The following is a 27,028-nucleotide window of genomic DNA, read 5'->3' on the forward strand; positions in this document are numbered from 1 at the left end:
TTTATTTAAACCTGTCTGACAAAAGTGACATGATGAACTTTGAGTGTTAAAGACCTGAATATCAACGTTTCTGTAAATGATTTTGATGACGATTGAAAAAAGGCACCTGTTCAGGTCTTTAAAAATAAAATTACATCATGACAATAAGACTATTTACACTATCAAATGCTATGACTACATTGAAATTATTATTACAATCTGCCAACTTTTATGCATGTATTTTTACTTATTTATTTTTATTTTTTCCTATTTATATGTATCGTATGTAGGCTTATTGGGTTTCTTTGGTTTACATTATTCAATGTATTATGAAAAGTGACAGTGAGATTATTCAATAGAGGTGATTTTATAAATGAGAAGAAATAGGAAATAAACTTGACTAATTTGTCTAACATACTGCAAGTGTTTATATAAGGCATGATATTCATAAATCAGTCAACACTCCTGAACAACAATTATTTCTATTTATTTATTTTTATTTTTTTACATAGGTTAAGTGAAATGAGACAATCTTCATTTTTATTGGCTTTATATAAAGATGACCAAATGTGAAATATAAAAATAGTCACTTACTTTGCATATAAAAAAAAGTACAAATGTTAATGATCATGCATGTTCTATATATTGTATTGAAAACGAAAAACACTTTGCATTTGCATACATATTCCTAAATATTCTGTGTAGGTTTGGGCAGTATTTACTGAGCCACAGTCTGCTTGTGTCACATTTGCAAACAAAAGCTATGAGGAGGTAAATATCACCGGGCCAAATGAGGTCAAGTCTTCAAAACCTGCTACTCCCTCTGCTGCCTCAAATGTCTGCTGTTGCTGCTCAGCAGTTTTGGATAGGCCGTCCCGAGGGAGCGGCCGTGCCTGACCACCACCAGCTCCATCTGGCACTGGTCGACGTTCACCACCACTGCGGTGCTTCTCTCTGTGTTCATGAGGAAGATGACGGTGAAGATGGCCATCTCAAACTCTGGGCTGGGCCCGATGAAGGCGCCGCCAACCGGCTTGACCAGACCGTGCCAGCTGAACTGCAGGTTGAGCACGTGGTCGTCTTGATCCGGCTGTGGACAGAGGGAGAGACACAACAGGAGTCAGGACGCAATGACATCAGATGCCCTAATAACCACATAACTAATACTGTATCAAATAGATCTAAAAGACAAAAGGCTGTCTGTTTTAAGATTATTTTTTGGGCATTTCCTCTTAATGGGACACTCACTGTGGAGGGAGACAGGAGAGACTAGGCAGAGAGAGGGGGGACGACGTGCAGCAAAGGGTCTGGACCCAATTCAAACCCAGGTCACTGCACGTGTGTGTCCCACGTCTATCCTTACAGCAGAAAAAAGACAAGTTTCTTCAGCTAAACAGGCTGTTATACTTACCAAGTCATGGTCTCTGGCCTTGTATCCCTTGTAGTCCAGGTGCCTGTTCTTCTCCTGCAGGTAGAACTGGATCCAGTTGTGGAAACCAACGACTTCTCTCCCAGCTTTTGTCTCTCCAACGAAGACATGCTCGAATCCACAGGAGTCCACACTGTGGGACAAATGTGTCCAGAAACCCACATATCTCTCACAACCCAGGACATTAACGCAGTTTAAGGCTTAAGGAGGCTAGACCTTTTGGCATCTTACCCTCCGTTTCTTTCCCTGTGGTAGAGGTGGAACCAGATTAAGTAGAGCTGACTCTTGAACTGCCTCAGGTCAGAGCTCGACTGGCCCTTGCTGATCAGATATTTATGAGCCCGCTGTGAAGAAGTCACAAATACAACTGCAGGAGGATTTCACACAATATAGCAGAAAAAAACCAAACAAAGACAGACTATTTTTAATGTACCAGAGGCAGTATTTTGGTTTTATGTACATATAAAATTGTACAAAGCATGTTTTGAATGTGCATTGACTTTTGGCAGTTGTGGAGAAAATTATAGACATGCACGGTGGGTCTAAGGGAAAAAATACTATCTGGATTATTATAACAAGCAATAATAAAAAAGGAAAATTCTTCAGCAGGTATATAGTGAAATGATTTGAAAATAACAACTGGTATGGAGGACTTCTGAGCTAAACTGTGCATGTGTCCTCTGGAGAAAAGGCTGAAACTCTGAGCATCGGGTCTGTCAGACAAATGTGTCTTTCCTCCAAAAACGATAAGCCATGTCCACATGTTTCCAGTGAGCGTCTTTGGGAGAGGGGGAGACCACAGAGGACAAGCCAAAACAGCATTCCACAGCTGCACAAGAGGCCCAGCTGCTTTAGATATACTATTTTTCCCTTCCCATCACCCTGAGCTGATGCATGCAATGACACAGTGAAACAGGAAGAGACAAATCCCCCTTGGGAGCTCCTGCTGCTCGGACTGCAAAACGCAGCCAAGAAAAACAACAAACCTGAAAAGAGCTTGCACCAAAGCAAGAAACAAAGTAATAAGTTTACAAGATGGCAAAACAAATAATAAATGTGCTATGCATGCAGCAATGGTAAATATTTGATTTATTATGCAATACTCCTCCAGTGTTGTGTGTGTGTCTGTGTATAGACACAAGTAAAGGTATTTACAGTGTTAAATGATGGCATTGGGTGTAACATGCTGTGACAAGATTACCTTCATGACCCCGGTCTGTAAGACAGCATCCAGGAAGAGATTATTCTCTGTCACCTCCTCTGCTGTGACTTGCTCGGACACGCCTGTTGACCGCTCATAGTTGTCAAGAAGTTTCATGAAACCTGCAGGGGACATTTATTTCCCTAATAATTATGCTGATGCAAATTCAGGCTCACTGAAAGTTGTACAGTGAATGTAGAAGGTGGTGTAGAGTGTGCTGCAAAGCCCTCACGGGAATAGGTAGTTATGGCCTGCAGTTTGGTCTCATTAACCTGGGAAAACAGAGGCAGTGAGGCATGGTCCTGTGCAACATGGCTCCCCGGGCTCACAAAACCAGCTTTACCCTGCATGATTCAAACACAAAAAGCACATGCCTCTGAACAAAACTGCATCTGACAAACCTGTTCTCTTCAAAATAAGTAAGTGTGATGTCCCATACTTGAACAGAGATCGTGTAGTCTATCCCGGGCTTCATGCGGTTCACATCCAGCCTCCATAACTCATTGAAAAGAGTGGACAGCTCCTGGTTTACAGTTGGTCTGCAAAGTAAAAGTCATGTAGAAGCAATAAACAAACACTGACACACAAATGATGACCTGTACAATGCGGCATAAGAAAATTCAATACTGTACCTTGATGCATACAGTTCATTGAAAACCACTGCAAGCAGGAGGACACATCCACAGATCCTATGTTTTACACAACAGTTGGAGTGAAAGCAGGTTCACCACTACACACATTTGTTACAGGCTGCATTACATGAACAAAGAGCATGGGTCTAACTTTTTAGTTTTTAAACTGCACGATAAAATGCAACACTCATATTTGCTCTCGAGAGTGACATTGCCTAATTTATCTCCCAAACTCAACTTGTGTATATAAGAAAACGTATTAAAGTATCGTTAAGATGAATGGAAACACACCTTGCACCCATTGTACTCGCAGCTCCAGCAGAACACTGTGCGTTAAGTCCGACAGCGATCACTTAGGTTTTGCAGTCCGTGCTGCGGCCACCGGACAGCGGGATAATCAGGGTGGGCTACAGTGAAATACGCATGAGCAAATCTAATGAGAGAGATCGCCGCACTGATGCAACTAGCCGCCAGAGGGCGCTCCGCTCCCTGTCCCGCCTCTTAGACCGCAGTGAAGCACAAGTCTGAGTGGTTTATTATGGTTTTTATAAGACAGAAGCAAGAACTAAAAAGGGGAAAAAAGCATGTTGTATACATTGCTGTGGTGACTCTGAAGTGTTATGTGCTCCATGCTGTCAGCAGCAAAAGGGATTTCAGCTCTTTGGCTCTACCTGGAAAAGGTTTGGTCTATTTCTAGGCAGCAGTACACAACTCTCTGCTTAACAAGTAAAAATGGGCAGATGGGAATTTCCAAAGCACAATTGTCTGTCCTCCAGAACTATGCTGATAAATGCCTTTGTAATATATACATATTTTAACAATTTTAAAATTAGTTACTGGGTGAAGTTCCTGCCAGATTAATTCATAGGCAGCTATCAAAATCAAGGTCCCTGACATTTACTGTCTTCCACACAGACTGTTAATCTGCTCACAGCCCAAATAACATGTTTATCATCTGACTTTGAGCTAAATCAAGTTATTTTGTTTTTGACCAATGTACCTGCAATTGAGGTAGCAACAATTTTATCATTGATATTGTTGCCTCATACACCACTGAAATCTTCAGCAGGTACTGTCCGACCCCCTCAAACTGTGGCATATTTCTAAATAATATTTAATACAACTCCTCAAAGTTGGTATTAATATAATGCAAGTCACATTGATCAAATGTATTTACTTAACCAAATGTTTATTAGACTTTGCCATTATACAATGACTGTTCATTTCTTTAAGATCTTCATTTTAGATGAGGACACATTTGGACCACTCACTCCTCTTGCTGTAGTCTGAGAGAGGAGTTGGCACTTTACCCATGATGCTGTCTGTCCGAGGACTTATTTCATGAAGAGGACTGAACAGACTGCAACTGAGAAATAGACACAATGGTTTAAATTACTTTATTGACCTTAAAAATGCATTAACGTAGAAAACACAGAACAAACTATCTTCTCAGGTGTGGTCAAGGGCTGCATAACAATATTTCTCTGAGACAACCTTTTCATTATTTTATCTCACAAATCTGAACACACCATGACACATTTCCAAAAATAATCATGTATCAGTCGACGGGATTCTATTGAAAATCCATTTGTAGTAAAAATACAATAAATGACAAGCTGATCTTTTAATATTTTGGATTTCAATACCATGCAATGATATATTCATTAGCCATTGTACTGTGTGATATGTATTGGTGCAAATGCATGCAAAATATTACTGGGGTGTGAAGAATTGTAAAATGTTGAGGAAAAAGTAAAATATAAGTAATCTTCCTTTTAATCAGAAAGGTTTACAAGGTTTGTAGAAAACGTAGCAGCTGTTTTGGAGTTGTTACTCTACACTAAGTTCTACAAGAGGGAAAATCCGCACAGCACATTACTTCTGAATAAAGTCCATTTTCTTCCCCAATATTTCTGCAATCAAAAGGCAATTCTAAAAGATATATATTAACTCTTTGTCATTTTTTAGGTGTAATTTATTTGCTGAATGTTGGCTAAAACATAAACAGGAAGATGCCCAGGATATAAATGACAAGTACAAAATATCTCCAGTAACCAGCTGGCAGGCAAACAGTGGTGTTGCCCTACATTTTCCCTCCATCGTCAGAGGACAGCTGAAATAGAGCGACATTTCAGGAGTGATAGTGGCTACTGGACTGCTGGTTTTCACAACACCGATCTTTAAAAAAAGAAAAACAAGAAACTTGGTAATACTTTTGGCTCATCTTCAAATGTAACACTAAAAGATATCGGAGAGCACTCGTGGGGATTGGCGAGACAAGTCTGTGTGCTAGTGGAGGTTGGCACAGTTTAATTCACAGCAGGACTGGGTCACACGACGCTGCACTGACAGCCTCATGCGTTGGAATCCTCATCTGTTACGCTGAGATTTGGAGAATTTGAAATCTCTTTGAAGAATTCATCGTCTTTCAGCATGCTCTGGTAACAGTAATACAGTACAGGAAAAAAAAAAACGGTTAACTTCACAGCAAAAAAAACTGTTTAACAATGACAAAACAAGTACTACACACATAAATATTCTCATCACTTATCGATGCCCATTACATGACACATTATTACCGTCAGGTTTTGGATGCCCTCTGAGAAAGCTCCAATTTGTCTTACGGTTCCCTCAGAGTCCTCCATCTGCAAAAAGAGACGCAGCTTTTCAACCCCATGAAATAAAAGCTACAGTAAAATTTAGTGAGGTTTTGTAAACACATCAAAATTATCAAGATAATATGAAAAGTAGGGCTGCACTGTAGAGATATGATGAAAACTGCATCATTATCTCAGACAATAAAATGCATATTTGTAAATATTTTAAGTTGTATAAATGACTGAATAACTCCTATGAAGGATCAACTTCTCCCTGTTTACCTGTTCTAGCCTGTCGAGGTCATCCTCGTAGATTTGGAGCTCCACTCCAAAGCCCTTTTGGAAGCCCCTTCCCTTTGGCATCTCCACATCCATGGGACACACATACTCCTCATTCTCATCCTGCCTCTTCTTCCTTAGACTGCCAAAGCTGCCAAATGTCAGCTTCCTTGGCTGGTGGGTATGGTGAGGGAGATAAATGTACATATTATAAGGCTACGTTTCAATATACACATAGCAATGCATGTCTTTGACATAAAGCAGGTACTGATGCTATTATGATAGATAATCAACCCTCAGCAGCTCATGTCCTACCTTGATTTTGGCAGTGGCAGTAAGCAGGGTGTAGTCTGGGTTTTCGAGACACTCCTGTTTGAGCTGCTGGGCTTCTGGACCAATCAGCAGGTTGAAGTGGGTGGCCAGGTGGCGGCGCAGCAGAGTCTTGTTGGGAGGTATGTTCAGCAGCAAGGCCATGGTCTCCACATTGAACCGTGGCTCCAGAACCTGAGGACACAGGAGCATTAGAAGACAAGGACACATTAAGGATAATCTTTAAGTTTCTCAAGAAGACCAGAAATATGTCCCTCTCACCATCAGGCCTCCGTGAACGCCGCTGCCTCTCAGGTTGGGGGCGTACTCTGCCAGGTCGACAGATCGCAACCATTCCATCACCCTGTGGTTGGTCCACTGAGAGATCTCTGCTGGTGATATGTTGTTCTACAAAAAGAAAAAGGGTAAACTGAAGTTAGCAAAAGTGTACATGGCTGTAAAGTGTATTGTAAACTGAGATAATGAGCATATTTAAGTATGATTCTCAATCCTTTTATGGGACTGGCAAGCCCGCTCATTTATTTTTTCGTTTTAGGTGATTAAACAGTGAGCACACCTCGTCAGATGGTCTGCGGCGCAAACAGTTGGGCTCGTAGTTGTTGAGTCGAAGCACCTGAATAGCTCTCTTGATGCTGAGATGATGCAGGACACTCCCCACCTTCAGGGAAAGCAGGTCATCCTGAGGGACAAAGACAGACAACAGATTGATAATTCAAATAAAAATGCCAAGCTCTGCTCAAACTGTGACAAAAGATATCAGACTTTGTAACTACTACATTTTTTTTTGTAGAAAAAAAATCTCTTTAGAATAGCAACTGATGTACAAAATGGTCTGAACAGAGCCAGAGGCTGAGATGGTGCTTCAGTATTATCACAGATATTATGGAGGGTGAGACTAGGCCATGTCCAATGGTACTAATCATACTCTTCACGCAGCCTAATGCGACATGGCATTGTCAGACCTACTTATCCATGGGGCCAGGGGAGGGAGTGGATATCTCTCACCAACACTCACCACTGTCATGTAGTGCAGCATACGACCATCCACCCTCCCCTCATCAAACTGGGTCTTATACTGAGGCAGACCGATGTCATCTAGCCATCCTGAGAGAGGATGAAAAAAAAAAAAAAAAACAGGGGAGAACAGTGTCATAAGAGGAAGTCCACATAGTCAAATATAGATCATTCTATGTAAAAAAAAAAAAAAAAAAGATTTATCTCATTTGAGACGCAGTGTGTTAGTGTCCAAACCAGACATGCAATAGCCCATAAATAACTTAATTCATTTCTTGAACTGGCAGCTGACACTCACTAGTCACCCAGTTGTAATCCAGCTTGCCCTTATTGTCGTCCTCCTCTGAGCCCAGAGCCTGCAGGGCCAGCTGCAGCTTCTTTCTGTGCAGCGGGTGCTTGATGCCCAGCTCCTAAACATACACAAGGAGACAAGTGGAGATTATGCACAACATCCCCAGGGCACTCCACAGACATAGTTAGCCTGACAAGAAGGATTATTTCCATCCATTTCACAGACCACCCCTCCAATTCAGCAGCACAGTGCAAAAAGTCAGAGCACAGCACAAGTCAAAGTGGCTGTGACAAAAATACAAAAGGCTCTGTGAATGCATGTAGTTATTTATGGGATGTAAAGAAAGGACCCAGCTGCTGTAAACATGTTTCAACAGTCTCCTATAGGATACTCTCTGTGACTGCCAACCCTTTTTAAACTGGGTAATTTTTCTTACGAAGGACGCGTCCCCTCACCCTCTCCAGGTCCTGTTGTGATGCCTGTAGCAGTGTCTGTCCAGAGGAAATCCACACCCGAGCCATGTTCAGATACAAACCAAGACCCTGCTCCTGCAGCCAGTCACACACCTGATCCTTTGACCAACGTGCAAAGGGAGCATCCAGGTCACTTAAATGAAAATGTCAGAAAAGGAGACAGACAGGTGGATGGAGAGAAAAAGAAAGATAAGTATCACATGATCACAAGCTGAGTCAGAGCTTGAAAAAAAGGTGTAAGTGGTCATAGCTTTGCAGCAACATATCAGGCTGACAAACATATTTAGGGCCATTTGGTTATGTAATCTGGAGTACACAGAGGTTTGAACTGTATAGCATAAACTCATTTGAGATATGCCTACATTTTCCAAATACAAACAGCCCTTTAAATAATGACATCAATACCTCTCTGTATTTCAGTGTATACCACAGTGAGTAAAAACGGGGAAACCACATCCTGATTTTCTTAAGACAAGCCGAACACACACACACACACTCACTTGTTTGCTCGCTGGAGGTCACGAGACCAGCCCAGCCTGGGGCCGGCTGTGGCTCGCACTCCTCCCCTCTTGAACTCACTCTCTGATAGGTTGTCGTCCAGGTTAAAGGTGGTAGACTGACTTCTTCTTAGCCTTAAATGAAATATGATAAATTCAAGTCTACAAAGTAAAATCCTCTTATAATAATAATATTAATAAAATGATAACACATTTTATTTTGTTTTCTTATGCAGTAACCTAGAAGACAAGACATTTTTGTCGTGTTGCTACCCAAGTCAGAAAGTCTCACATGCTCACTTTTCTGTCCATTAACACCAAAAAATAAAAGTACTGCGCAGTGTGTATTACTTATTTAACCAGGCCATTAAACTAATCAACTCTAGCAACTAGCAGTAAATCAATGTCCGTAATAATTGTACCAAATATCAATGGTACTCACTTCCCAAAGAGTTTCTTGATTCCTTTGGATTTTTTCTTGTTCTCTGGAGTAGTGGGGAGTGTGTGGGTACTGTCGCTGTTTGATGACCTCTGAGGCAGCCCGGCCAGATCCAGATGGTCCGTGCCCTGTCGCTCTGTTTCAGCTGTACCAAATAAAAAACAGAGCATTATCAATATCAGCAGCACCAGTGTCTGATATATGTACAGATCGGTGAGACAGAGCTGCTGCACAGGCCACAGCTGTGATCCACAAACACTCAGACAGGCACATGACAGCTCTCAGACGGAGCGAGCGGTCATGGAGATGGGCATCAATGCCGATGCCCCGCCTGGTATGCATGCATCAGAGAGAGCTGATGACTAACAAGGACTAGTGACACATTCAAAAGGGTTTGTGTGAATGAATGAAACAGTTTCGTTTCATTTGATGAAAAGGAAGCTCATTCTTAATTGTTTTGTTCTCCCTGTAAGTATGGGAGAATCAAAAAGATAGACAAACATAAGCTTTTCAGTGCAAAGCCTCCATCAAGATCCAACAGGGCAGCTAATAATGAAGATCTGGATACAAATTGGTGTTTGAGGAAAGCTTTGACAGAGAAAAAAAACAGTGAAAAAATACATGCAGACACAGACACACAAAGAATAAACATACACAACACACTGTGGCTCTATGTTGCACAGAAAACAGTGCTAATTACAAGCCATTTGACTTGGAACATTTGCTGGGGACAGGGGTGTGGTTTTTGAGGTGCTGCAGCTACTGAAACATTATTTACTAAGCAGGATGTCAGTTGAGTGAGTAGGTTTGGAAAGAAGGTAGATCATCTATAAGGGTATATTCAGTAGTTTCCTTTTTTCTTCCAGAGAACTACTGCAACCCTACAGTGACCTGTGGTCTATACTGTACCTAGCATAGGCGCACTCGCACTCCGGTTGCGGTCTTCATGTGTTACAAAGTACACACAACACGGCCCGACACAAAAAGAACAAGACAGAGGGCAAAGATTATAGAAGAAATAACAATTTGAACAGGGGATTAGAGAGGTGGAACAAGCAGACACATGTGTATATGGTACACACATGAGAAGCACATACATACACAGACGAAAGGCATACAACACAGCAGACACAGGCTTCCATAATTAAATGGGGACCACAGTTTGTGTGGGCTGCAAATTACGGTCTTGGTGCACATATTCCAAGGGTGTGGCTTGGGAACATAAAAAGCTGTCCATGATGGAAGGAAAGCTTTCAGGATGGTGAACAGTAAAGAAAAAGTGACACTCTAGGGAATTACATCATCACCAATAAAATGCATAACTGGTCAAACACGAGACAAAATAAAACCAAAACACAGACTGAGTCACTGCAAAGTTAAAAAATGTATTCTTTGTCATTACAAAGTGTCAAACAGCATCCAGCCTCTAACACATGATGGCTTTCTCTTACCGAGGTTAGGGGTGCTGGCTGTCCTCTTGCCCCCACGGATCTTAAAGAAGCCCTTTCCGAAAGACGAACGGGCCTTTCTTGAGCCAAAGCTGTCATCTTCTGTGGTGGCAGGCAAGGTGGCAGAGGGACCCATGGGTGGCTTTTCGCTGATCTTAATCTCCTCACTTGTCTTACTCTGAGAGAACCAAAACCATTACTCAGTTGCTTTTACACACACTGTGCTGCATGCACTGGTGAAGTACATATAATTTAATTCAGCCATTGGTTTCCATTCATTTCACCACATATGACCATTCCACCACTGAAACTTTCTTCACACCAGGTTTACATCCACTGGCATAGTCCTTTAAAAGCAGATTACTGTAACCACTGAGCACAGTACATTCAGAATAAAGAGAATACTTTGTTTTTTGTTTTTTTGTTTGTTCGTTTTTTTAAGTACATTGTTTAGCTGTCCAAGACAGAGGGTCCACAGATAAGGAAGGGAATGAAAAAGACATAATTAAAAAAAAAAAAAAAAAAATCACTAAAACCCTGTCCTGGTTAAGTTAAAGTTTTTAAATAAAAGTACTGTGTATCCGATGGGTTATTGATGAGGCTCATTAAGAAAGATATTATTGTGAAAAAATTTACCTTTTCACTACTGCTGCCATCCAGGTGATCCTGGCTGCCAGACTTGGTGGTATCACAGCTACTGAAATTACAAGGAAACGCACACTTCAACTTTCACAGCATACTTTAAAGTATCAGCTTGTCTTGTAGAGTCTTGAGAGGCTGAAGTCGGGGAATTTCAATTGCTGCTTCACATATTCATACTGTACTCACTCTTGTGTGCAGGTTAAAGGGAGCTCGTGGGTCACTTCCTCACTCTCTGTATGACTGCAGTGAAAGGACAAGAGGGCAGGTGTTGGCCTGTGATCAGACAAGCTGGGAGCTGAGTCTATACATACAGCTGGTGATGAGCAATCCTCTGCATAACCAGTCTAACGGCTTGGCCTTTTTTATTTAGAGACCATTATGCTTAATATCGATGCAAAGACACCATCCTATTCAACCTCCTGAACACAATGCTGCAGTAGAGGTTGACAGGAAAATATGGGTGAGATAAAAGATGGTACGTAAAGCCTTAAGAGACTGTAAACAAACTTGCATGGCTTGAACACAACACATAGCATGGCGTCACAAGCACACGGCACTTGACCCAAGTAGTGGAGCATATAGAACAAATTATATCCATACAGTTTTATCTATCAAAAATAGCAATGAACCACGGTTAGGCCACTGTTAGGCATTGCCCTTTTATTAAATACTGGACAATTGTTTGTCAAGGTCAAGCACCATGTGGCAGCTACATAAAAACAATTTGTAGAACCTGAAATTACATTTTATGTCATATTATTTAAAACCTTAATGTAACCACTAGGCATTCGATAGATGAGAGTGTCTTAAGGAGCTGCTAATTATAAAATGAATTATTTGTTTCAATGGGGAATTTTACTGCCACATGGTCTAAATGCTGCTTCAGAGAATTTTTCACCATCGGTGGAAAGGCTTATCAGCTGAACCTTATAATGAACTTTAAACTGCAATGAATCAATGCTTATGGCGCTTATAAAGTTCTATACATGTATCACCTGTCTATGTCTGCTGTCGCAAACTCTGAAACTCTTTCAGGATCAGAAGATGACTGAGAAGGGCTGGGCGTGGATAAAGGCACATCTTTCACTCCATTGAGGCTCTCCAGCTGAGCATGGATCAGAACAACACAAGCAGACAGGCAAAAACAGACAGAAAACAGACTGTTAGATGAAGATTACATTCATTTATCATTAGATTTCAATGATGGTGAGGGGGTGGGGGCATTTTAATGAACTTGCTGAAATAAAAAATGAAATAGATTATTAATAACTCCACTGGAGCTCATGTGTTGTCCACAGCATGCATCATCTTCAAGTGTTAAGTTGAATTTTCCCCTAAGGGCCTAACTACACGGCAGTCTAAATCTGTACACACGCATCCAGAGCTGACACGAGATGTTATTAGATTAATTGCATAGTGTGCCCTTCAACACCTATTTCACATGTCTACTTTACGTAAGCTGTGTATGGGTTTTTTGTGAGTGTTTTTAGATTTTAATGGGATGTGACGGTGCTTGAGACATTAAAACAAAAATCAAAAGTAAAAACAAGCATTTGGATATTTTATCTAATAATCTTGACCCATAAACTAAAGATAGACAGCCAAGAGTAATCTGTGATATCACCAACTGACACTTTTCTACAAACATTTCTACTTATTAGACACATTAAACTTGCAGGTGACATTATTTTTCATACCTTCCATTGGCTATAATCTTATTCATGACTCTTAGCTATGACTTCTAGATCAAAAAATTTCGACATCATATGTTACTGTTGTGCACAAACCTCATCTGGGCTCTTCCCTTTCGCTTGTTCAAGACCTGGAGCTTCTTGCCTTTCACAGTCCACAGCAACAGGGACTTTTGACAAAATGGAGATGGAACAGTCACTCTGACTCTCGTCGGTCTCAGTATCTTTGGGTTTCTCTGTGAAGGAAAAAGGAAAAAGTTCAACCTCAGAACAGCTGCCTGTCTTGTGGGAGAACACATGAACCCTCTTCCTAAGATGTAATTCATCTGTCATGACAGAAGACATGTCTAACCTTTCTTCCCTTGCACTGACATCACCATATCCTGAACCTTCTTGTACCGCAGCAACGACTGCTTCAGTTCTTCAATCTTACGATCCTGTAGAGAAAGGAGAGAAGGTTGGTAAGCTTACTCTGCAGTCAGACTTTTGCAGTATTGAATGTGATACAAACTGAAGAAAGCAGACAAGTGCAATTTAATTTACCTTCTCTTCATTGGCTGCCATCAATGATTCAACTGCCTTCTTCATCCTCTGCACTTCCACATCTAGTGAAGAAAGAGAAAGATTACAGACAGAGAAGAGCTTTGTCCACAGTGCCAGCGTGGACTGGGAGAAATCTGGGGACTCCTGACAGACTGTAAGCCTGAACACACAGTACAGTACAGGTGGAAGATTTAATACATATTGGACACTGATGTTTACTATATAAGATGCATAATTACTGACTATCACAGCAACTTAACTGTTGAATACATTTGGAGATCCTTGACACTGATTAATCTTATCCTTGTGTGAGCAGGTATTTACACTTGATGTGACATTTCACTCTGGTAAGACATTTTAACTTTTCAGAACATAAACTCTGTGAGAAAGCTGTGACCAGGGAACCTCCATGATAGCTTTCTTGTGGATGTGTGGTCACCACTGCCATTAAAGATTTTCTCCTAAGGCTTACTACTCTTCAGCTCCAAATAGGGAAAATTAAGTTTCAAGTGTGATCTGGGACACATAGCGAAAATACCTCTAGGTCCAATTTTAAAAACATTTATCATACTGAAATTTGTGCACTGAATGAAAAATTAAAGTGTTCTACCCAAGTGAAAGATCATCAATGGGAGAGGCAACGACAACGACAAATACATCATCAGACACACTGAGTGAAGACACTGCAGGTTAGCACGGCACACACTAGTTGCTGTGAGGAGGGCGTGTTTAGATGAGGGTGAGGAAAGGGTGAGGAGAGATGTTCAGGGGCACAGGAGGTGATTATTGATGGAGGACACGAGGCAGGAGGATGGGTGCACAGCCTGAGTGGTTGACAGGGATGAGCAAGATGGTCTAGGACAAACAATATCATTCATTCCTCATTTCTACTGAAAACACAAAGCAAACATTTGCAGTTGCTCTTTCACATTGGACATTTTTAAACACACTGATAAGGGCTTTTGTTTGACTTGGTTTTGATAATTCAAACTCCTTAAAGCTGCCTGACTGACACAGTTTAACAGAGATGTGGCGGTCCGGTCTCCACAGACAGGTATTAGCACTCCAACAGGTTATGATGGACAAGCAGGGTTCAGATGGCTCATGCCCATACATGCATACAGGGGTCGAAGTGATCAAGTGCAATAATAAACATAAGCATAAAACCCCCCTTACGTTTCTCTTTCAGCCTCTTTCTAAGAGTTTCGTCTGGGTGAGAGACTAAACAGGACAAAGAGTTATCAAACAAAACCTGGTTGCAGTTTGTGAAGATTGTCAACATCCTGGCTTTTAGTAGGACCAACTGCTCTGGTAATTATTAGCACTCAATGAAAAAACAAAATCACTATATATAAGTGCTATACTAGCACTCAAACTTGTGATACAATGTTGAGAAAAAAATACAACAAAACCAAAAACACAATAAATCAATTTAGCTAAGGTTAAACAACTAAACAACTTAAGCACTAAGGCTAATCAGGTATAGAAACTTGTGATGTGACCCGCTGGCCATCCCACCTCTCTCTGCGGGATCAAGACTGCTAGAGGCGATGGCTTTGAAGCCCATCTCATCCTGTAGTCTCCTCATCTCTCCATCTCTGCCCTCCAGCTGCCTCCTCAGTGTGGCTAGCTCCTCCTGTCCAACACAGGACAAGAGTCAGAAACTTGAACAGCCACCACCTCCCCCACCCAACTCCCCACTACAAACAAACCACAACACAGAGATTCACAGATGCTGACGTGGCAGACAGGCACACAGGCCACACCTGCTCTGAAGGGGTTGGATGAGGTGGGTGGTAAGTGCTGAAGGTTGGTGTATCAGCAAGTACAGGCACCACTATAAAACACACAGTACACATTTAAAGGACCAGGATGGGATCAAGCATGGAAATATTATATTGTAAAAGGAATTAAAGAAAGCTGATTTGAGAGAAAATCCATGGAACAAGAGTAAAAAGGAGAGAGAAAGAAACATACAGCAAAACAGAGTGAACTCTTGCCAAAAAAGGACAAAAATAAGCCCCAAATTAAAGCATACCTGTGGTTTGAAAAATGTGAATGTATGCTTAAACTGGTGCTTTGCGGATGTAACTTAAAGGAAGTGGTACTTCCAGTAGCTATACTTTGAGTTTTACATTTTATTATACTCCACAAGATTAATTAAGTGTTCTTATTGTTTGTGAAAAGGTGACATCATTTAGCCAGTAAGGGCAAAAAGAAAACTGAGAAATGTCCGCACACCATTTAACCATTCTTCTTAAAAATAAAAACACAGGAGGAGCCAAGGGGAGAGGCCAAAAACCAAAATCATACAGCAAGCACAGCAGTAACCCTGAGAGAAGCCAACCTTCACAGCCTGGAGTTTGTGCTCCTTCCTCTGTTTCTCATACTGCATCTGGCCCATTTTGATTTTCAGGCTAGAGAGCTTGGCCATTAGCGACTAGCAGTAGAGATATAAACCAAGGAAAAGAGAGAAAATAGAGATGTAAAAAGTGAGAGATAAAACAAGAGGGCAAGAGAGTGGGACACCCAAGACTCAAGTCAACTAATTTATGAAGCACATTTAAAACAGCCGGCACTGATCAAGGAATAGAAATAGATTTTAAGGCATGTTTTGCATGAGTTGATACTGGGGGCGGACCTGATGGGGGAGGCCGTTCCACAGTCTAGGCCAGCAACAGCAAGCTTCACCCTAGATTGTGAAATACCCAACAGCCCCATGTTTTCTCTGACAACTCACCTTTGTGGACTTCAGTTTCTTTTCATACTGTAGTCTTTCACTCTCCATCTCTGTCAGTCTGTACCGCAGTTCATTGATTTCAAGAATCAAGTCCTAGAAAACGACAGATTTCTTATCAAAGTGCAGAAGCAATAGCAAGCAAAACTTAAAATACAGGCAATAAAAATGGACTTTTAGCAAGTTAAATTTATCTCCAAACGCTATTGAGAAACAGTCAGCGTAGTCCTTCCACTGAACAAACTTTTATGTTTTAAAAAAGGCAATCAGCTGCCAGCATGTACACATATATGACAACTCTCACACTCCACAACATCAGTTCAAGCCTGACTGAGAATTTGTGTTACCTTAACCAAATTTAAGCCCTTGAATTGTTTTATGTGTGTTAACTTTTTTGGTTTAGGGGCATTTTTATCATCATATATTAGCTGACTGTATGTTACAGCAAGTGACAGTTAAATGAGAATCTATTTTTAAAATCTGTAAATGCATTGTGTTTTCAGTGTTTATCACATGGAAGCAAATCTGGATTATAGTTTGTCATGTTAGAAGTGGTATGACAAACTCTAGAAAGATTGCTTTCCTTGGAGAGCAGAATTCCCAAAGCAACTGCAGAAATAAAACGAGAGGAAGCCGCTTGTAGAAAGCAGGGGATTTATGAGTTGTCAAGCGGAACATGGACAGCAGCCTGTTGTTCCAGTGGACTGGAAGAGACGGCTGCAGCGCTGTAACAATAACATGACGTTTTTGAAAGCTTTCCAAATATTCTGTGTGGTTCATCAGGGTCCACAGATCTCCCTGGCTCCAGTAAACAAGCGACTGACATCTCTTTCTGCTTTTTATTTGGAAAGCCTTTCACTGTAATGCAGAAAATTAAAACTAGTATTTCCACTTTGTATGATTAAAACAAAGCTAATAAATAACAGTTGTTCATTCACTTTTTCTTCTTACTACACACACATCTGCTTTCAAACAAATGATGACATAAGACATCCCTCTCCCACACACGTGTTTGGCCTCATGAAGGAGGGATTGTTTAGTTGGTATGTAAGTGCAAGGGAAATGGAGAGACAGAGACAAAGATGATTCCTGAACATTACTGCACATACCTCACTGTCCCTGAACCTGTCATCAAAGTCCAGTCTGTCCTTCTCCATGGCATTGAGCTTCAGCTTTAGGTTGGATACCTCAGACATCAGCTCAAGCTTCTGGGTCTCCAGGGCCGTTCTGCACAGAAGCTCCTACAATGATAAATTAAGACGGTTAAAAAAATGTTTGCATCTGTTAAGGGTACAACAACTGAATGGAGAAACCAGAGTCTACAGTCAAACTCATGAAAATTAGTTTCTCGATAAGCGTTTCTTTCATGTCACTCTGCTATGACCTGACCACTTTCTCTTATGGAAGTGGCTGCGGGCTGTGCTGCATTCAAGTGACGTGATATGAACAGTTCCTAATAAGCACATTTTTTTTCGGTCATTGTAATCTGTCATAATTTGTTTAATTTACAGAAACAATGTTACAAAGTCCAAAGTGGTTCAATTACCATCCTTTACAAGGACTTGGGATTCAGTTTTGCTCAAGGGGACTTCAGTAACACAGACGCTGGCTATGACAGCGGCTTAAGCCCTGGTCTTCCGTTTGAAAGGCAGTTTCCCTACTAATTATACCATCTTGATCGAAAATACATGCATTTAATACATCTAATTTGCAGTTGTATATAATATCTGAAACAGGACATAAAATAAACCATGCCCAGATTTCAGTGCTGGGTAGCTCTTGATCTTGGACAGAAGTTTGTCCGGAGCTCTATCACAGATGGACCACACACACACCTGCTGCAGCATCTCTTCAGTGGCATTGAGTTTCTCCCTGTGCTCGTCCAAGCACATGTCCAGGTCCCTGATCTTCTCTCCCTGAGCCTCCACCTGGTCTGTCAAGACACTCACCTGTATGGGACCAAAAATTCAACATCATCCATTTGTTTTTATCTATTGTGCATTTAAACAATTGATTAGTTCTGTTACCATGGCACTGATAAATCAACAACTAGCTTAAGTTCACTGCACTCAGAGTTAGGCTACCTGAAGCACCAGAGACTCCTTGTCACTCTCTAGTCGGGAAAGCCTTTCCTGGTAGTGGTCACCCCCGCCCAGAGAGATGTGTCCGTTGGACTACAGGGACAGGAAAATATGAATTAGACAAAGAAGCATAAAAGGAAGAGATTTCAGACCTTTTCAATTAGAAAACACTGACAAGTAATGCAGCATGAATGTGTATTATCACCAAAGGAGGCACATTTAACTTAACAATGACATTGGCTGATCTTCCAGAAACCCCAGTCAGGATTATGAATGTTCCAATGCCTGATAATGATCTCACATGAAAGGCTTCACATGACAGTGTGACTGACTAAACTGCTTTGTCCTCCATCAGCAAAACCTTACATGGCTGAGAGGAGGCCCGCTTTCACAAGGCTGTGCACAGAGTGAGATTCAGCATTACACAAAAACTCTGGCATTTGCCTGGCATGCAGCCCAACGCTCTTCCAGACACCATGCTGGTTCCCAAGATATCTGTGTGTTTCTTGTAGTGCACTGGCTGTGACTCTGACAGCATCGGCATTTCATCTCTCATTCCCAAGGAACTCAGCAGAAGACGACAGTTATGTTTTTCCTTCACAATACAAAACAGTTGCCTGCTTGCTTGCAGGACTGGTTGGCAAAGAACTTGTGCATTCATAGAGATTCAGTGCACCACAGAGTGAGCCAAAATGAGAGGAACACTACATGTGCACTCAGAGCATATTCTCGACAAACACCAGAGGTACCGAGTTCTCAACCCCCTCTTGCCTGCATACATGAATGAAATTCAGCCCAATGTTGGGAATATTTCTTTTTTCACCAGTAAATAAAGGATATGATTATCCCAGAGCTGCAGACTGAAACAAAGAGGCAAAAAAAGTCGAACTCCAAGCCCTTGAGAAGAGCTAGATCTCATCAGCACATGCACTTTGACAGGATGTTTCTGAAAGGTGTGGCTGTTGTAATGACAATAGGAATCAAGTTTAATTTGTGGTGCAAAAACAAGCAAGAATCCTCTGTGTGGATCCCACCCCCACTATGGATAAATATGAAATTCCTAAATCACTAAGCAACACTGTGAGCCCTATATTAACACATTATATATCTAGACAAAACCAAACAAACCAGTAATGTGACATTATCGGTGGAACTCTCTGTCTGTCTTAAAGCTGAATTATTATGCAGACAGACCAATAAAGTAGAAAGATAAGATAAGATAAGATATTTCTTTATTAGTCCCACGGTGGGGAAATTTCACATAAGAAATCCATACAAAAAACAAAAAAACAAAAAATACAAACACATTGTCCCTGATCTACACTACGCCATCCGCAATTGATAAAATCTCTATACACTCACCAGATCTTAAAGATTATTTTCTAATTTAACAGACAGTCAGAGTGGAGAGAGACAGGCAAGGCAGGGCAGAGAGAGGGGATGACATGCAGCAAAGGCCCGGGGCCTCCTTTGAACCCAGGCCACTGCAGCTTAGCCTTAGCCTCTCTACCCAGTGAGCCACAAGGCACCCCCTTTCACCAGATCTGTTCAGTGTGACTTGCACTGCATTATCTTACTCGTCATGTTCCAGCATCTTATGCTGTAGGTGCATGTGTCTCACCAAATGTCCCTGGAGCCACTCGACCAGGCTATCAGCGGTGGAGTCTGGGATCTGGCAGCGTAGACCCTCCCTTTCCTCTGTGTCCATCAGCTCCAGGACACTTCTCAGGTCTTCCAGGAGGTGCAGTGCCCGCAGGCTGCCCATGAAGGGAGAGGTGGGCGACTGGCAGTCAAACAACCCATTGGAGTAATCCAGAGCCTTGGAGCCTGAGTGGGGTCACGAAAAATATGAATAAGACAATCACACACTTAGGTTTTTTTCATTAGTTTTATTTATTAGTTTTAATTATTTAGCTTTCCAAAGCTAATGCATTTTATACAAATGTTAGCCACACACAAGGTTGAGCAGAAACAGCGTTTGACTTTATAACCACATGTAATGTAAACCAAACAATGTAGCCTAAGCCATAATCTTAATTTTAAACAAGAATAACATCTATTGCTAACAATATTGTAGCTACTATCTGATCAATTTTTCAAACGGTAACCACAAGTACAACTGAAAAAAGTTTCCCATCACTCCCCCATTGTCTAGAATCAACCATAAACATAAAGATGGTGGTCACATTTTTCACATTTGAGGCACTGCCCAGCATTCCTGAACTTCCTTAAAAAAAAAAGTTTATGTTGACATGTGAACACCCTACACTGTGGTACAGGAGGAGTCTATCAGCTTTAAGTCTGTGGCCCAGTGATACACAAGAAAACGGAGGAATTATACAAATTTAACAATGGCACAACATGCTCCAAAAGATTCAGCTCAGCCTCAAGCCACAGAGCCAAATGAGGACAGAATAAATGCTAAAGCGTCTCTAACAAACATGGACCTCCGGACATGATATGATGTGCTGCCTAACTAAAATGTCAGGTCTATTAAAAACCATTATAAGACACCAGAGTTACTCCAGTGTTGCCAAATAAACCAGAAAATTCATCAAGTCATATATCAATGACCTTGTTGCTTTATGTTTCAACAAAATCTTACCTTATTTGGCCTCTACAAACATCATCATGATGACAGGAAATCAATAAATCAGTCCTTAAGGGCTGTAAGAGAAGATAAGGTACAGTGTTGATGCTGAAGAGTTTAAGATGGCTTTACCTGCTATAATACCATCCATCTGCTCAAGGGCAGCTGCCAACATGTCACTGGCATCTGACATCATCTTCAGTCACTGCAAACCTGGAAAGAGACAGCAACAACAACAAATAAAACAAAAATCTTTAAAAATGATGTAACTAAACCTATTTTAGTCATTTTGTAAGCTGTAGACAAAATAATATGGGCTATTTTCCTGAAAAAACAGCAAAACAAAGAAATTCATAGAGCCCTTCATAAATACAAACACTGAAAGGTTAGGCTTTTTCCAAACGAGGGGCAAGCTAACAGCACCAGAACACAGTCATGACCTGACCTGCCTGATACAGTGATGATGTCTGATCACTGATGTGCAAAACAGGTCAGGGCAATCCAATCTTAACACCAATGAGAGTCAGTGTTGTTGTTGTTTTTTTTTTTTGCATTGCTCTATGAGAGTAATGTGTGCAACAAAGATGCAGTGCTGTTTCAGGATTAAAATTCATGGAGAGAAACACCAGGCATTTCTAGAAAGGTCACTATGGTTTGCTTGTGTCTCATAGGTCTCATATGTCTCACTGACTAAACCTGTATAAACCATGAGTGAACCAGGAAAATAATAAAAAAGGAATCCACAATACAGCCATGATTGTTGTGACTTCCAACCTGGCAGTTCTGTAGACTGATAATGAAAGTTTAGACTACTGAACGGTACATCACTGTGGTTTGTCTGTGTGTGATATGTGGATATGTGGAATGTAAGAAGTGTGTGCTTCTTTCCCTGAGACAGAAGAGCCCAGTACAATATTGTGCACCCCTCCACACATAAATTAGCAGTAGCGTTGGTGTTGAACCTCCATTACAAACCCCCACCCAAGGATCAGGGCAATGCTGCTCTACGTCTTCACTAACCCTTTGTGCCTAAAAAGGAACAATGCTTGGTCAAACGTGTTTACTTTTTTGTGTTTTCATTGTGTGATTGTGATAACTGCAGGCCATGCAATGTAAAAAGTATAACAGCAACGGGCACTCATCATCAGCAGACATCTCTGGAATCAAATGCAACAGTCTGTGAATGCAGTTGAAACACAATTTGATCAAAACAAAGGAAAAAAGATCTAAACTATGTGAGCTAGAGAGTTGTTGTTAGACATCGTCACATTAAAATGCAGCTACGATCTTGACAGAATTACTGAATAAAAATGGTTTGAACGCTCTGTGCTGCAGCATTCGTTTGTGTCCTCTGTCTGACTTTGATCAATGAACAATACATTTTAGACTATCAATTAGGCCATTTACCTAAAACACTGCCACAGTGAGCGAGCTACCAAACAAACACAGCACACTCTGTTCGGAGGGCAGTGAAGATCCATTTTAGCAGCCCGTCTTTGGATATCTGCCCAAACGGCACAGCAGTCCCTTTCTCTTAAGAGTCTTTAATCAAAAGGCCATGTTGTACATTCACGCACATGCACAAACATGTATACACATGCAAAAACATGCATGAACATGTGCGCACTAAGACACAAGCCTTCCTTTAATCAGCTGCCTCACATCCTGGGAGTGCCCAGCACAGGGATGCAGCACAGTTTTCAAACTTTATGGAAACCACCCACAGACCCAACATCGTTATTTCAGCATTCCTGTGGTCAGATTTTCCATTATTTGGAAACTGAGCATGCATTAAAACATGAGGATTTTCACAGTTCAGAGTAGATTGAGACAAAATGAGAAGATGGCCATGCTATCAGTCGATTACACAGCACACAGCAAAATGGTTTCAACCATTAAATTCTGACAGTGGGTGAAAACGATCCTCTCAGGCCATCTATTTGCTTTTTAGTCCTGAATAAGAAGGATACTTTGAAAAAGGCTGCTGACCATATTTTAACAACAATACCGTATCAACAGCTGGCATCAACCCATAATGAAAAAATAACACAGACAGTGTCTGAATCATGATGACTTGAACTGGAATGATGGTTTACATGCAAAGAGTTCCTTTCACGAATCTGATTCAGCACATCCCTCAGACCAGCAAGTCAAATATGGCTTAGGTTAACACATGGCACTCAGCAAACACACTTCAAACACACAAGGCTCAGACCAGATGTGCTGCTCAGAAACCTGTAGACTACCTGTCAAATCAAGAAATCATGTCTGAACTCTCCCAACTGCCCATAACATACATCCAAGATCAAATGGTCACCGCAGCACTGTTGCATGCCCAGGGTACAGAAAGATCTCAGTACAAAGCATGCCTAATTACAGACAAGTGCAGTCTCTCCTCATGTCCTGGAATGCCTCCATGGTGTGTTATCAGTCACATTGATGCTAGTCCGGCCTAGAAAGGCTGAATTTGCCTGCACTGTGGTAAACGTTAGTAATGACAAACAGCCCTGTCAAGCCTTCACCAAAGACTGTGAAGTTTGTATTTTCATTGTGTTAGCTTAAAAGAATAACACGAAGGATAGCATCTGCACCTGCATAGGCCTTTGTGTGTATATTAGATCTGTGCAGCTTGCTATCCGAGACATCTCATATATTCCAAAAACTAACCATCACACTCACAAACAAAGTCTCACTGTCTCCCATTCTATAAGCACCATTTACAGCAACCATAAGACATACAGAGAGGGCTATTGTTCATGCTGGCAGGGTATTTCTGTTGAGAAGCATGAGAAGAGAAGGGTGGAGAGGAAAAAAAATGTGCTGCCACGCTACAGCACACATGGCATTTGCAGCAACACCTGCTTGCATACTCTTTTCAGAACCGCGACGCCCCAAAACAAAACAAGACTCAAAACCTCATTGAAAAAACAATCCTGCCCTTTGGAGAAAACAGCCATATAATTCACAGAGACATACAGAGAGTAATGAATACAAGGGGGAGAGTAAAGCTTGCTAATGGCTTTTCAAATCCATCCTCTCTGGCCCTTTCAGGCAGGGAGAACATCAGAGCCCATCCTCACAGGACAATCTTTTACAGCTGAAGTAAACCTGGTATGTCTAAAAACAAATAAGTAAATAAAATAATTATAATAATAATAAAAACTCTCGCCCCTCCTTGCTCCTTGAATGACCAGTAGGCACTCTTCTGTGGTACACTAAGGGAAAAAAGAGAGAGAGAGGCCTCAGGGCCACTTGTCTCTGAAGAAAAGAAGTGTTTATATCATCCACCATGTATTGGGCAGATTCTCAGAGCTAGGAGCCCATGTAGGGATGAGCTGCACTGGCAATAAAAAGACCCTCAGAGTGAGGAATTTACACCCAAGGCATAAATCACAATGCAGTTTCAGTTGTTTACCTTACTGTGTTCTTAGTCTTTACGCAGGCAACACTAACACAAATACAGCTCTGAATCAATGAGAATTTCTATGAACATCAGGGGACAGATCCAAGTCTCACCACATAATAACACTTTCCATATTTTGAGTAATCCGTGTGATGACTCAGTCTTTACCTTCATGCTCCATTTCTAAGAAAGAAAAGCCAGCCCGGTTGACCCATCTAAATCTGGCTTTCATACCTCATCCTGTCTTTCCTCACACAAGGAGTCTCTTACTTTGTACTGAGACGACAAAGCGATGCAAGCAACCTCTCATTTTGTTTCTCGTTTGTTTGTTTTGTTGACCGTAGGCAAACTGCTTGTCTGTGTACCATGAATGCTTTAAAACAATATATTCTGAGCACTCTTCTCTATGAATTTGCTGTATTTTCATCCTGTAGCAAGATTAATGCTATTGTCTCCGAGTTTAAGGATGCAAGGCATGAAGCAGTGCAGTTCACAGGCTACGTCACCCCTGATCCACTGGAAACAGACACAGTCGGGGCATTCAAGACGCGCCGCTCTGAAATAACCTGCAGCTATTTCCAACCTGGGTGAGCAGGGGCAGAATATATAATCACTAATTTTATACCACCCAACAGCTAGGCCTAACTGAAAAGGAGACATAGGTACAGGGGCATAAGGAGGCCTTTTCTCTGTCAACAAACAGACTTGATTTATGGTAAAAAGCCAAAATCCACGAGGCATCTGATGGGTAACGGGTGCTGCACTGACAAAACAGTGAACAAAGTGACTGAAACAAAAGGAGGAAATGACATTTTTGACATTACAGAGATTGATTCAATGTGATAAAATCTTCAAGAATTCTTCCAGTCAGCACACCAGCAAAAGATCACAGCAGCAATCCATTAATGTTGGAAAGCAGCACACATTCTTTTCATATTACTCACAACTGCAGTGCCTATGTCTTCACTTGGCTAAATTAACGGCCTTTGACATGTTAAACAATATAGTGAATATTTGATAAATACCTAAAAAAGATTACAGAGGGCTTTACAGATGCCAATCTTGAGTTTATGTGGACAAGATTACGCAGGCATTCCTTTGTATCATTAAAAAAATATTTTAAAAAAGCAGTTCACAGCTGCAACAACTGTGCAAATAAGACTCACTTGTCAAGCATTCAGCCTTGCTTACATGTTTCTGCAAGAGCAGAGCCAGGGACAAGCTCTGACATGAAGAGCCCAAGGGTTTTCCCTCAAAATTAGGATCATAATTGACATTTTGGGGAAAACCCAAATCCACACAACAAGGGGGGTGATATTAAAATCAATAAGGAGGGGGGAAAAATCAATTTCCCTGGCAGAGATGAGGGCAATACCACCTCAAAGCCTCCAATCCAGCAGTGGTATTTGTATTAGAAACCCCAAATGAAAATATTTACACTGCACCTGTACCATTACCTTGAGCAAATACAATGTTTAGGGTGGGTTTTAGCTAGATAAACAGTTTCCCACACATTGCTATTGTTGGTGAAAGCTTTTCTACATAGATACTACACAGTCCTACAGGAACACGGGCATTACAGCAACTGATTCACACTAAAGTACATACAATCTGGATACGTTCACTTTGTTTACAGTCTGAGTCATTTACCTTATGTGGGATAAGACCGGCTTATTCACTGACAAAATCTAAGGCAACCAAACGAAGTGTTGTCTGTGCAAAAAGACGTGGCCTCAGGCGCTGAGATGGTGATTACCAAACTGTCTGTCAGAGGCTGTAGCTGTGGCACAGTTACATTAATTTAACTTTTAAGTCTGACTGACCATTTCACGTCAAAGACCATCACATTAACAATCTTTAAATGGCCACCTGATGACATTTTGTCCTATGGAAGCACATATGGGAGGACATTTGGTGTAAAGGGGGAAAAAAAGCCGTTTGTATCGTAGGTGGTGAGACGACAGTGAACTTTAGTAACAACACAGACAGAATTTACTCACTTTTTTTCTAACGTGCTAACGTCCAACAATTGAAATAACGTCAATTTCAAAACTGAATCTCATTTCTTGTCCACTTTAGAAAAGCCTGGAGGTGAAGTCACGGTGGATACATTTTCCTAGAAAGTTTGTGACGGTGGAAAATGAAAACTATCTGGTTACTGAGCTGGTTTACAGATGCACCTCGTCGCTAACGACTCGGAGAGCAACAACAGCCGTTTGCCTCGACCGCTCAATCAAAGTTGGTCGGGGAGAAAAAAAAAAGAAAGAAAGAAAAAAAGAAACACACTGCAAAAAGCTAACGTACTTACCCAAACTTTACTCGTCCAGAATTTAAACTTTCCACTTCCAACGTTATCCCTTCTTTTGCAAAAACTTCCCCAGTACCTTGCTTCTGAACTTCCCCGTGTTTTACGACGCCTGCCCACGACCCCCGTCCACATCCCTACGCCATGATGTCGAAAATGACAGGGAACCCGTCTGGAAAAGTTGAGACGTCACGGCTGGATCATCCCGCCCCGCCCGGGCGGGATTGGCCTGGCAACAGGAACTTTCTCTGCCTGGGAATCATGACGCGTTCACTGCCCCGCAGAGGAAATGGGAGAGACGAGCTGTCTTCCTCTTCTCCTTTATTTGATTAAATTCAGATCAAGTACATGAACTATACATGGTGCGTATATTTTTCATTAGAAAGGATTCTGTAAATATAGTTCAGTATAAAATAATATTAAGTA

The 27,028-nt window shown here is 41.3% G+C and overlaps 2 protein-coding genes across 6 annotated transcripts; both read right to left on the reverse strand.

Moving 5' to 3' along the window:
• Window positions 1-510: 510 nt before the first annotated feature.
• On the reverse strand, window positions 511-3,632 carry endouc (endonuclease, polyU-specific C). The gene is made up of 8 exons (XM_030052940.1): window positions 3,533-3,632; window positions 3,242-3,298; window positions 3,049-3,148; window positions 2,842-2,953; window positions 2,610-2,731; window positions 1,640-1,752; window positions 1,391-1,541; window positions 511-1,069 (listed from the first exon to the last, which is right to left on the reverse strand). The coding sequence occupies exons 1-8, from the start codon at window positions 3,541-3,543 to the stop codon at window positions 794-796; spliced, it is 942 nt and encodes a 313-aa protein (XP_029908800.1). The 5' UTR covers window positions 3,544-3,632; the 3' UTR covers window positions 511-793.
• A 989-nt stretch (window positions 3,633-4,621) lies between these two features.
• Window positions 4,622-26,749, reverse strand: ppfibp1b (PPFIA binding protein 1b). Of its 5 annotated transcripts, none has more exons than XM_030052888.1 (28): window positions 26,606-26,749; window positions 21,027-21,107; window positions 19,926-20,131; window positions 18,308-18,397; window positions 18,059-18,172; window positions 17,333-17,464; window positions 16,227-16,319; window positions 15,005-15,122; window positions 14,663-14,707; window positions 13,487-13,548; window positions 13,296-13,380; window positions 13,040-13,179; window positions 12,248-12,357; window positions 11,439-11,492; window positions 11,247-11,304; window positions 10,614-10,788; window positions 10,072-10,104; window positions 9,166-9,307; window positions 8,727-8,858; window positions 8,209-8,359; window positions 7,760-7,871; window positions 7,463-7,551; window positions 7,004-7,126; window positions 6,709-6,834; window positions 6,433-6,621; window positions 6,121-6,291; window positions 5,821-5,886; window positions 4,622-5,679 (listed from the first exon to the last, which is right to left on the reverse strand). In XM_030052888.1, exons 2-28 carry the CDS (start codon window positions 21,088-21,090, stop codon window positions 5,596-5,598), a joined length of 2,964 nt encoding a protein of 987 aa, XP_029908748.1. In that variant the 5' UTR covers window positions 21,091-21,107; window positions 26,606-26,749; the 3' UTR covers window positions 4,622-5,595. The 5 variants fall into 5 exon arrangements, with proteins under 5 accessions (XP_029908748.1, XP_029908747.1, XP_029908750.1 ...); XM_030052887.1 differs by having other exon boundaries at window positions 11,247-11,307; XM_030052890.1 differs by lacking the exon at window positions 14,663-14,707 and having other exon boundaries at window positions 11,247-11,307.
• Window positions 26,750-27,028: the final 279 nt, after the last annotated feature.

This window comes from Myripristis murdjan, chromosome 6 (assembly GCF_902150065.1).
Source record: "Myripristis murdjan chromosome 6, fMyrMur1.1, whole genome shotgun sequence".
Taxonomy (NCBI): Eukaryota; Metazoa; Chordata; class Actinopteri; order Holocentriformes; family Holocentridae; genus Myripristis; species Myripristis murdjan.

Coding starts and splice junctions, on each gene's coding strand:
- ppfibp1b (XM_030052887.1), bottom strand. CDS start 21,090: ATGATGTCAGATGCCAGTGACATGTTGGCAGCTGCCCTTGAGCAGATG. Junction 13,180..13,295: donor GTCAGTGCAAGGGAAGAAAG/GTTAGACATGTC, acceptor TTTCCTTCACAG/AGAAACCCAAAGATACTGAG. Junction 11,493..12,247: donor GCGACAGCAGACATAGACAG/GTGATACATGTA, acceptor CTTTCACTGCAG/TCATACAGAGAGTGAGGAAG.
- endouc (XM_030052940.1), bottom strand. Junction 2,954..3,048: donor ACTACACGATCTCTGTTCAA/GTATGGGACATC, acceptor TGAATCATGCAG/GGTAAAGCTGGTTTTGTGAG. Junction 2,732..2,841: donor GGCCATAACTACCTATTCCC/GTGAGGGCTTTG, acceptor TGTCCCCTGCAG/GTTTCATGAAACTTCTTGAC.